The sequence below is a fragment of the Helobdella robusta genome (assembly GCF_000326865.2).
Source record: "Helobdella robusta unplaced genomic scaffold HELROscaffold_5, whole genome shotgun sequence".
In the NCBI taxonomy this organism is placed as follows: Eukaryota; Metazoa; Annelida; class Clitellata; order Rhynchobdellida; family Glossiphoniidae; genus Helobdella; species Helobdella robusta.
This window is the reverse complement of record NW_008705254.1, coordinates 6921124-6933365: the sequence shown is the minus strand read 5'-3', so window position 1 is coordinate 6933365 and position 12242 is coordinate 6921124. Positions and strand designations below refer to the sequence as shown.

The following is a 12242-nucleotide window of genomic DNA, read 5'->3' as shown; positions in this document are numbered from 1 at the left end:
CAAAACATTGCCTCACCACGTGATAACTTGAAAGGACTGTTTTATTGATAAGCATCATCAACAACAACACAAACAATAACGTAAAGAATAACAGCCACAGCAAAACAACAGCAACAGCATACCTCCTCTTCCTTTTGTCTCAACAGCACATCAGCGTCCGAGTTGTTTATACTATAAGTTTTAAAATAGTCAATAAAATGATAAACATGAACAATCATTTATAACCAATTACATTTATCTTATAAAGTACCACTCGAAACTATTATTTACAAAAATGAACAAAAACAACCACAGCAACAACTACATCAACATGAACAATAACTGACTTATTGTTATGAAGGTTATCCTGTTTAATTTTGTTGGCTCTGAAGTTCTCGTAATGAATCTCTCTAGTCACATCCTTCAGATCTTGCATGTGTGTGCTGTACGTTTGTGTGTGTACGTTGTGTGAGTGTGTATGTTGTGAGCGTGTATACGTTTGTTCGTGTGCGAGTTTTTATTGTTCTGTATATATGATGCAGTAGATTATTTCACATTTAAACCACGTCACTTCAGTTAAAAAACTCAAAAAAGGTTGACGTGTTTGGCGTCGAGTATTTATGAGAATTTTTGTGTGTTTGCGTATGTGTTTTTGTGTACGTGTGTTTATGCATATCAGTGTTTATGTATAAGTGTGTTTATACGCGAGTGCTGTTTTATATGCACGTATCCCAGTCTGCTTTAAGTGATGTTTGTGCGATCTTATTTCTTTTGATAATATGTATGTTTGTTAGACGTTCTTGAAATTGGATATCACATTTTGATTTTTGTAGAAACTAATCCGAAATATAAAGTGTATACTAAAAACTTTATGGAAATAGGCTATAGGGGAACGTTTTATGTCAAAGAAGTGTTAACTTCAAATGTAATTAATTTGAAAACTAATTTTAAAGAGCATATATATATAAAGTTATCAGGTCAAAAAAAGATATTATATTTCTAGTGATATATAAAAGCCCCAATTTATCTCAGTCAAGCAATGGAGGACTGATAAAATATTGAGGGAATTTAGTAAAATTAAAACTAAAATTTGTTGTTAGAGATTAAAAAGCTTTTGTATATGTGTATTGGAATTCGTAATCTGGAAATGGTGGCAGTAAATCTTTAGCATCAAAATTTGTTAACTCTCTCAAAGATTATTTCATGGAACAATGCATTGAAGAACCAACAAGATTTAGAAATTTACGAAAGCAGAATATATTAGATCTACTTCTTACACAGAATAAAGATTTAATACAAAATTTAGCATATCATTCTCCTATTGGAAAAAGTGATCAGATTTCAGTTATTGTAATAATACTAGAACATTTGATCTTGATGAAGGGAATTATGAATGGATAAATAAATTTATTTCAGCAAATCTGTGTTTGTCCTTGTTTAATGATGTTAATGCGAATGATTCGGTTGATAAACAGATGTTATAGAATGAAACATGAGATAAGTTTCTATATGTAGTTTTCTGTCAATAAATTTGTGCCTTTGAAAGAAAATAACAAGGGAAGAAATTTCAAATTTAAATTGCCAAGTTTCATATAGGATTTAATCAAGAAAAAAAATATTATGGAAATAGTTTTCAAGAACCAAAATTAATGATGTTTACAATGAATTTAAAAATGTTAGAAATCAGGTTAAAAACTATAAGGATAGTGAAAGAAAAAGGTATTTTTGATCTTGATAGAGTTCTATTCTACATAGTGTTCGGCCTATCTTTCCATTTGAGATGCACGATCTTTAATTATTATACCATCTTTTGACTTGAAAGGAACACATCTGCTAACAATTGGTCCAAAAGCTTTCCTTATACCTTTTGTACAATTCTTTTGCATTACCAGAATCAGCACAAGTTTGAATATTTTCATAGAGATCTTGCCAATATATATTCGCCCAATGTATGTATAGCAAGTCTCTGTGTTTTATTTTTTGCAACTCTAAAAGCCTGTAGGTTGCTTTGTGTGGGTTCTCTTATGCAAGCTATCAGAGCTTTTCTTTTGTTTTTTTTTGTAGCAATTTTCATTTCTGACAAGTTTGCTTCATACCAACCCTCATTTTTTCTCAAAACCGACAATGAAACACTGATAGATGAGATCGCGCATAGATATCCAACTTTCCTCAAGCATCAGTAAAACTATGGCTTTTGAGAGCCTCATTTAATTTGTTGTCAAGAGCCATGGGCAGTTTTTGATTTTTCATACGTGGGGTATTCAAACGCGGTTTTCTTTTTTTCCGCGAGGCATGAAAATTTTGAGATCTCAGCTTTATTTTACAAGCAACCGGTAAGTGGTCAGTGTCACAATAAGTACTTTGATATGAACGTGTCAATAAGTGCCAATTCAAAATATCTGATCCTACTCTGGCGTTGAAATCACCCAGCATCAACAGATGTTCTCTTTGTGAGAAGCAGCCAATCTTTTTTCAGGTTTTCATAATACCTATCTTTGTCCTCCTGTGATGAGCCTAGTGTAGGGGCGATGTACTAATCAGGGTGGTTTTTCCTGTGGCTCTCTTTAAGCCAATGCTTAGAATACGCTCCATGCCTCAAATGGGGAGAGTTTTCATAGAAGGTAGGCTATTTTTGACCGCAAGACCAACCCCGTGTACTTGGCTTTCATTTTGAGGTTATTTCTGTTTGGTGCAAGTGTTCAGTCTGCTTGTTGATCTAATCTAAGCTCTAAGCAAAGAGTAAAGCTTTTCTTGGTGTTGCCCAGATTAGGCGGGCGGTAGCTGACCGGTAAGACACAAAGTACTATTTCACTATCAGAGGCAACCCGTGGCGTCCGTACCTTAAGCCAATGAGGTTGAGCTTAAAACCCGTAACTGCTGCCTTTCGTGGTGTTTCAGTCGCAAAATCGCAACTCCAGAGTTTCTTCTCCGGGGTGTATTTCTGGGTTCGAATAAAAAAAGATCCCCGCCTATCATATGCAATGTGTATGATGCATGGTTTTTACGCGTATTCATATACTCTGTGTGTGTGTGTCGTTTCCAGAAAAGAAAACCAAAATTAATAACATCAACGCCTAAGGGGCTCCATTCCTGATTTATTTAAGCCTCAAGGTAGTAAATTTAGGAAATAGAAAGCACGCTACATATATTTATTGCCAGTCTACGTTCCATTTTACAGAGGCTTTCCTCTGACACCTCTAACTTTAGCCAGCACAGTCGAAGGTGCAGACTCTCCGTGTCCGGCATGCGTGGGGCTACCAGGTTAATCGTATTCAGCTTTGGCATCCAAGTAATCTGGACTTGTGATTAAACATAGCCTCAGCCTTTCCTTTGGTCCGCCGGCATACCTGTCATCTACGTACATCCCTGTGCTGTTGCCTATCCCCCACGAGGTGGACACACTGGCTGCTATCTTATCCAAGTTTCAAACTATGCCAGGGTCAGAGTGAATTTTAAGTATGAATATAAATGATATAATTTTTAAGTAACAGCATCAAAATCATCATTATCATCATCGCCCTCAGAATTACGATCATCATCAACACATGACAGGAAACTAACTTACCTAACAAGAAACTGCCTCAGCTTGGTGAAGTCCGAATGTTTTGGATTCTCAACTGAATAATTAATTAATAATTATTAATGAATAATAAATTAATGATAAACATTAATGAAAATCTAAGAAAGCATTCTTTGCATTCATAAATTCCAAAACATTCGCATTATAATTTGAAGTTATGTCTGAATTTAAAAATCGTAGAATGAAAACGCACCCTCAACAACCCCCCACGGATAAATTCTACCCTTCACCTTTCTACCTCCCACCTCAACAACCCCATTGCTGCCCACCACTGCAAACGGTAGAAGACTCTGGTAAGTGATAGGAAATAGCGTTGTTGTTAAAATTAATCAATGGAATCTATATTAGTACTTTCTCAACAATGAAATACTTATTCGCACTGCAATAAAACAACATAATCATCACCAGAGACATCGACATCATCATCACTATCATCATCGACGTCATCATCATCATGGCACTCACACGAAGTTCTTCATCCCTCATCTTGACTTCCTCCTCCTCATCACTGTCACAATGTGGCACCTCATAGACTTTTATACCATGCCTCTCGATGTCCTCCAGCACCTAATGAAGTTATAATGACGGTTGCACTGCTTGATGACTTTATTTTACAGGTCCAACCAATTAGTTACACGAGAGGTTTTTTCAACGTAGATGCAACAAAGTCATTGGTGCAGCCAGCAATGACTTTCATTGCTGCCTGTACAACAAAGTCATTGATGCATGTGCAACAACGTCATTGATGCATGCTTTTGTGGTCAGTCGATCTGGCTACTGCAACTGTTTGCTTAGCAAATGTTCAAAGTCAACAATGAACAGGATTACATTAAATTCAAAGCCGGTGGACAAAACAATATACCTCCTATGCATATCAAACGACCCTATTGAAAACAACGACAATAATAAATGACACCAACAAGAAACATATATGAACGACTTCATCAAAAAAATGAATGTACATAAAACATCATCATCGTCATCAACGCCAATATGGCTGTAATAAACTAAACTTTTTTCATAATCATCAACATGAACATTATTATCACCAATAACATAATCACGATCATCATAAGCATCATCATCATCACCATCCTTACAACAAAGCCCACCCTTGATTTCAGCAGTTTGAGTTCGTCGGTGTTGAGTGTGTCTGCTTTGGCGATGATGGGAACGATATTGACCTTGTGGTGCAGTTTCAACATAAACAACACATCCATCTGTTGCAAGCTGATTTGTTTGTTTGTCACTCATTCATAGGTTGATCAATAAATATTCATAAATAACGCTAACATAATTATTATCTAAACCACCATCACACGTCTTAATCATTAAAATGATCAATATCAACAACGATACAATCAAAAACTGTTATCATTGTAAACATAATTTACGCTGTTACTATAACACACACATACACACACCATCGTTATTTAGCCATGTTGATAACAACAAAAAATTGAAGCGTCATTATGGAAAAAAAACGTAAACACACTCCCCAAAATCATCACCATAAAACCGCCATCTTCATTGAAATATCATAATCTCCCCAGCTCCCCATCAGCCCTTGAAACCGACCCCCTAGCAGTGGGGTTGAGAAAGTAGAGGCAGCAATGCACCCTGTTGTCCTGAATGTTTCGTCTGTTCAATCCACTTTCGTCTCGCAAGAACTGATCAAACTGTCGCATAATGTAATCATCAATCGGCTGCCAGCTGAAATTAAGAGTTTGTTGATGATCATCATGTTGATGCTAATGACTATTAATATTATTGTTTAAAGATAGTTTAGCAGCTGAATAAGCAAAAATGATAAAATTGAAGAACTAATGTTTAATGGATGTGTGCAATGAGTTTATAATAGGTAATCGCATAACGCTGCATAAACACGTAATGCGTGCAGCTGAATATGAACGTAATTTTTAGAAAGTGGTTCAACATTGGACTGAACTTTCCGCAAAAGAACCTCAAAACGTACCTTGTAACTTTTTAATTTTTCTTTCATTATTTCTATTTGCCAGTTTTTGATTCATTTAAAAGAGACATAATTAACGTTATTTAACTTTTTTGTTTCTCTATTCACTCTTGTCATAAAAAGACAAGTTAATAAAAGGCATTTTTCTAATCATTTCGAATGCTAATTCATTTAATTGAAAACGAACTTTTTAACATGCGTTCGTGTTTGATGGATTAAGTCCAAGGTATAGGTATGGCCGACCCACGTAATTCATTATTCATAAGTATTATTTGAATGTATTTCATTCTAGTTAACATTTTTATAAAATTTTGATATAGCATTTGAATGCATTTGAACGCTGAAATGGATTTTCTTAATTTCTAACCTTTGAACTTTTGTTTATTTATGACTTTGTTAAGGGTGGCCTCTTCACAAGTTTATTTTAAACTTATTTAGTCCTCTATAATGTAAAAAATAAATAAAAATAAATAATATATATATATATATATATATATATATATATATATATATATATTCCTATATATATGTTGGTAATAAACCATAGTTTTTACAATATTCTATAAATTCTACCGAATGTTTGGCGTTAATATGTTTGGAATCACCAAAAAACTTTAGTGAGAAAAATCGAAAAAACGAACTACAAACATATTAACGCCAAACATTCGGTAGAATCATATATATATATATATATATATATATATATATATATATATATATTCCTACATATATATATATATAGGAATATATATATATATAGGAATATATATATATATATATATATATATATATATAGGATGTAATGTGTTGAAGATAATTGATTCTCATGATTTTACAAGTCATGCATATGCAGACGAGATTCAAATTATGCTATCAGGTAAACCGAAGTTATTTCAATAAGAAATTACGAGATTCATTGAATGTATGGCGGAGGTTAATTTGTGGATGTCGAGAAATGAATTGAAGCTTAACCAGGATAAAACAAAATTTCTCCCTATTGGTACCTGGCAGCAGTTGGTAGACTTGGGTATAAGTTGTTGTTAAAAAGGATAAAAAAATAGATTTCTGTAAAGCAGTGTCAAACCTAGATTTTATAATTGATTCAAACCTAACAATGATATCTCATTTAAAAATTATTTCTATATCGTGCCTGGCACAGATTAGAAGAATGAAACCTGTTCGAGAATCACTTGATAAAGATGCAATGCGAACTCTGGCGCATGCGTTGCTGCACTCACGTGTCGATTATTGCAATGGCTTGTTTTATGGACTCCCGGCCAGATCTATCAAAATTTTGCAATCTATTCAAAACCGTACTGCTTGGATTGTGGCTGGATGTCGATGGTATAATCATGCTACACCAATCCTGAATAATTTGCATTGGTTGCCCATAAATAAATGAATTGTGTTTAAAATCTCTGTCAGTTTTTAAATCACTAAACGGTCTGGCTCCAAAATATTTATCAGATAAACTTAAATTAAAAACGTCGAGCACATCTGGTGTGAACATTCTATGGTTCCTCATAGAAAGCTAAAGATTGGATCACGTGATTTTGCAATGTAAAGCCCTGTTGTATGGAACGGCTTGCCGTTAGCCCTCAGAATGCCTGGAATGAACATTACTGAATTTAAAAGACAATTAAAGACAAACCTTTTTTTATTATAATTCAATTTTTTTCATTCTTGATATTTTGATATGAATATTAGTTATAATTTGATAGCGTTTGTGAAAACTGCTCACGTTATATTAAATTTTTTCTTAATAATAATAAATAATAATAATATATAATTAGAGTTGAAACCGTCAGTAGATACAATTATTGAAATATCATTGCATTTTCAGCTTTGATCAATTTCCGGTTTAATTTTTCAATATTTTGTATCGTATTTTTATCATAATTTTCAACTTATTTATATAAAAAACAAAGCTTTCAACTATTTTTTTATTCATTTTTATCTTATACAGATAAAGTTTTTTTTGGTAATCCTTTACCATTTGCAATGTAGAATTTAGTATGCTATCAACTAATAATTGTATCTTATATAAACTTATATCTGTGCATTCCTACATTATTGGCTCCAAAAGGTAACTTTGCGGTTGGATTTCATATTATCGTTGATTTTTGTCATCATCCATGTTCCGATATGAATGTTCAATTCTCTTTTAATTCTATTTATACTCTCTTTTGTAGTTCCTATTCATTGCAGTTGCGTCACTGACTTCAGTGACATCGTCAGTCCGTGATTTGTTATTTATAAAATTAGGGTTGAGACTGTCATAGATACAATTTTAATAAATATTCAACAAAATACTGTAATTTTGCTAACGACAAAAAAACTACCAATAAAGAGAAACAATAGATCAACGCAAGTGATCTTTTAAAGTCAAAAAAGTAGAAACGCACCGATATAAGCATATATAAGATACAACCAATAGTTGATAACATGCTACATTGAATTGGTAAGGATTACCAAAAAAATCTTTTTCTGTATAAGATAAAATGAATAAAAAAGTTAAAAACACACACACACACACACACACACACACACACACACACACACACACACACACACACACACACACACACACACATATATATATATATATAATATTGTATGAATTCTATTGAAATGTTGGCAGTGACTAATTTGAAGTCTGTCTTTTCAATTTTCCTACAAAAATTTCTAAAAATTGCCTAATTTTGTAAAATTAAGAAAAAATTATCCAAATCCATTCTGCAATCGAGATTTGTTGAATTCATCTTTGATGGTAGCAGCTATTTTGCATCTGTTCAATTCCTCTAATAAGTTATCCCATGTTGGTGATATTTGCTGAACACTAATTTGTTTTGTCTCTTCTCTAACTCTTAAGAAAGATGAAGCAATCTCTGCACACGTTCTTGCTCGGTTGTCAGGTTTCGTCAGTCGGTCCTAGAGATTCGCGTAAACGTAGGAAGGAGATCATATTTTATACAATATTGTGTGAATCTCTAATCAGATCGTTAGCATTGATCAAATTAGAGTTTGTCATTTCAATATTTTTACAAGAAATTTTTGGAAATTGTCTGATTTATCAAAGTTAAAAATAAAATCGTTATTATCCAAATTCATCCTGCAAAAATTAATTAAACTTCGACTAGTTAACTAGTTCGGTTTTAATGCACACATGACTACATCAATCACCCGCACGTAAATTTCTTAACACGCATTGGTTTCGTTAATTGAGTAAAGTTAATTAGTTTCGTATTATTATCTTCTAATTTTTAATATTTTATGTAAAAATTTTTTGCAAATATTAAAATTATTTTTTATCCAACTGTCTAGTTTAGGTAGAAGAACACCTGGTAGATATGGATGAATAACAAGCAACAACAAAAATATTTAACAAAAAACAAACCAGTTTGAGCAGTCTAGAGCATCATTGTACCCCGGAGTGTCGATGATAGTCAATCGAAGTTTCACACTGTACTCCTCAATCTCCATGTACCTCTTCTCTATTTGAACTGTCTTCTCTATCAAATCTAGGTTGATTAGTGAATGACAATGATTGATTAACACTAACGTGTATATATTTTATTAGCACCATCATCATCATAAAGTGTATAAGTACTTGTTCTAAACCATTGTGAGTTGTCCAGAATCCAACAAGGATTTGGCTAAATATGGCTCAATGATTTAGCTAGAAAATGTCCTGGGTATGACATAAAACTGCATCCACGTTGCCTTGCGTGCTTTTGAGTGAAAAGCTAGGACCACCGCTTATAACTGGTGGTTGTCGTCAGGATGGGTGTCCGGATGTAAAAACTTTTCCCCAAATTATTCCTATGCCATCACAAAGAAAAACAACGGCCCCTAGTCCCCAGCAGGCCTTAAGTGGTCAAGGGGTGCGAAGAATCCCTGGGAAGTATGAAATAGCGGAGGGATGTTGCAGAAAAATTCAGAATGGCCCCTCTATGGTACTTAGACTTGGAACGCTCAATGTTGGATCACTGACTGGCCGCAGCATGGAAATCGCAGAAATGCTCGAGCGTAGAAGGATTGACATTTGCTGCCTTCAGGAAACCCGATGGAAATCGAATGGTGTCTGTCATGTCAACTCAGACAAAGAAAAATATAAACTATTCTGGAATGGTCAAAAGACGGCCAAAATGGTGTTGGAATTTTTGTCAGAGAACCGCTAGCCCAAGAAGTACTGGATATTAAAATGATTAATTCACGTCTCATGTGGATCAAGCTTCGCATAGAAAAGCAAACAATGATTATTTTTTCTGCATACGCACCACAGACAGGCTATTCAGAAGAGATGAAAAATGACTTCTGGACTGCATTCTCTGACACCATCTCAACAACACCAAAATCTGAAACAATCCCGATTGGAGGCGATCTCAATGGCCACGTTGGAGAGAAAACAGATGGTTTTGACAACGTACATGGCGGTTTTGGCTATGGAAAACGGAATGAAGATGGCAACCGCATTCTTGAGTTTGCTGAAAGTCACGGGTTTTGTTTACTGAACACATATTTTAGAAAGAGGTTGGAACATCTCATGACATACAAAAGTGGACCATCAGCCAAGCAAATTGATTTCTTCGCTGTCAAGCAACCACACCGAAGGCTGTTCAAAAACGTCAAAGTTATACCTGGCGAATCATGTGTCGCCAAACATAGACTCCTTGTGGCAGACCTAGTTGTCGAACTGTCAAAACATAAGTCTAAACAAATGCCTCGGAGAATCAAAACGTGGAAGATAAAAAGCAATATTCATCGAGAAAAATTTCAACAGATTGTCGCCACACAGTTAGACCACCAATCGCAAGCCAGTACAGATTGGAGTACATACAAAACCGTTTTAATGAACGCTGCAACTACAGTTTGTGGGAAAACTGGTACAAAACGTCAGCATGAACGTGACACTTGATGGTGGAATGACAGTGTACAAAATGCAATAGCTGAAAGGAAAGTTGCATACAAGCAGTGGCAAAAATCAAATTCTGTAGATGACCATAAAATTTTCAGTGAGAAGAACAACTATGCAAGACGTCAAGTGGCACTGGCACGGACAGATCAGTGCAGAGAGTGGCTCATTAAAAGCAAAGGTGAACAAATGAAATCTATGTATCGTATAGCAAAACAAGCAAAGCGTACGAAAAAGACATAGTTGGTGCCTCATGTATCAAAAACGACAAAAATGACATGGTTCTTGAACAAGATGAGATCAAGCTACAGTGAAGAGAATACAAAAATCGTCTGTTAAACGAAACAAATCCCATCAAAGTTAACTTTGACGCTCCACCCATCGAAGGTCCAATTCCAGACATCACTGTAGAGGAGCTTACAGAAGCTCTGAAAGCTATGAAGGATGGAAAGGCAGCAGGGCCCTCTGGACTCACAAATGACATTATCAAAGCATCTGGTACTGCAGGTATCCAAACGTTACTACAACTTTGCCGTGAAATCTGGAGGAATTGCTCAATGCCGACTGAATGGAACTATAGCATGACAGTCCCGCTATACAAAGGCAAAGGTGATCCATTGAACTGTTCATCATATTAGGGTATACGTCTGTTAGAACACTCCCTGAAAATTTTCGAAAAAATCATTGAGAGAAGATTAACGTCGTGTATCACAATCGGAAATTATCAATTTGGTTTCCTAGCGGGGAAATCAACAATTGATGCAATTCACATCCTTCGGCAACTGCAAGAGAAGTACCTCGCAAAGCATCAACAACTGTTACACATTTTTGTATACCTTGAAAAAGCATTTGATCGAGTTCCCCGTCAAGCAATCAGGTGGAGTCTACGTCGACAACTCATTCCAGAATATCTTGTTCGACTTGTAATGGAAATGTATACGAATACTAAGACTCTCATCAGCATAACGGTTGGAAACACAGATGCATTTGACATCGGCGTTGGAGTCTACGTCGACAACTCATTCCAGAATATCTTGTTCGACTTGTGATGGAAATGTATACGAATACTAAGACTCTTGTCAGCACAACGGTTGGAAACACAGATGCATTTGACATCGGCGTTGGAGTTCATCAAGACTCGATTCTCAGTCCACTGTTATTTATAACTGTGATGGAAGAAATAACAAAACCGATACGCACTGGTGACATTTGGAATCTAGTATATGCTGATGATATCGTTTTAACAGCCACGTCTGAGCAGAATGCAGCACAGATGTTTGAAGATTGAAACACCAGACTCGCCGATCATGGATTCAAAGTCAACATCAGCAAAACCAAAGCAATGAACACTGGTGAACCCATCCAATCCACAGCTACTGGACGATGGCCCTGTTCAGTTTGTAAAGCTGGTGCAGGTAACAATTCAATCAAGTGTCAGCAGTGTAACCAGTGGTGTCACAAACGTTGTTCAAAAATAATTGGTACTTTATCTAAAGTGTCCAATTTTGTTTGTCCTGCTTGCATCAATCCACAACAACAAATTCGAAATAGCACTGTTTTTGAAGCCATTAAAATAGAGAAAGTCACATCGTTTCAATATCTAGGGGATGTTCTGGATTGTACTGGAACAGCTGAAGCTGCCGTTCGTGCACGCATACGTGCAGCCTGGAATAAATGACATCTCCTTGCCTCTATATTGATGCAGCGTGACATCCCACTACCATTACGATCAAGACTTTATAAATCTGTGATACGTCCGGTGTTGTTATATGGTACAGAAACATGGCCAATGACAA

At 35.3% G+C, this 12242-nt stretch overlaps 2 protein-coding genes across 2 annotated transcripts; one reads left to right on the top strand and one right to left on the bottom strand.

The window, feature by feature from the left end:
* Positions 1-262: 262 nt before the first annotated feature.
* On the bottom strand, positions 263-9047 carry HELRODRAFT_68096 (hypothetical protein; the record flags this gene model as incomplete). Its single annotated transcript, XM_009026937.1, has 7 exons — positions 263-422; positions 3545-3596; positions 3753-3849; positions 4025-4126; positions 4672-4789; positions 5138-5272; positions 8929-9047. Coding segments are annotated over 7 exons (783 nt in total), but the record flags the coding sequence as incomplete, so codon positions are not given.
* A 308-nt stretch (positions 9048-9355) lies between these two features.
* Positions 9356-9712, top strand: HELRODRAFT_163870 (hypothetical protein; the record flags this gene model as incomplete). The annotated part of the gene is made up of 1 exon (XM_009027623.1): positions 9356-9712. One exon carries the CDS (start codon positions 9356-9358, stop codon positions 9710-9712), a length of 357 nt encoding a protein of 118 aa, XP_009025871.1.
* Between the last annotated feature and the right edge of the window lie 2530 nt (positions 9713-12242).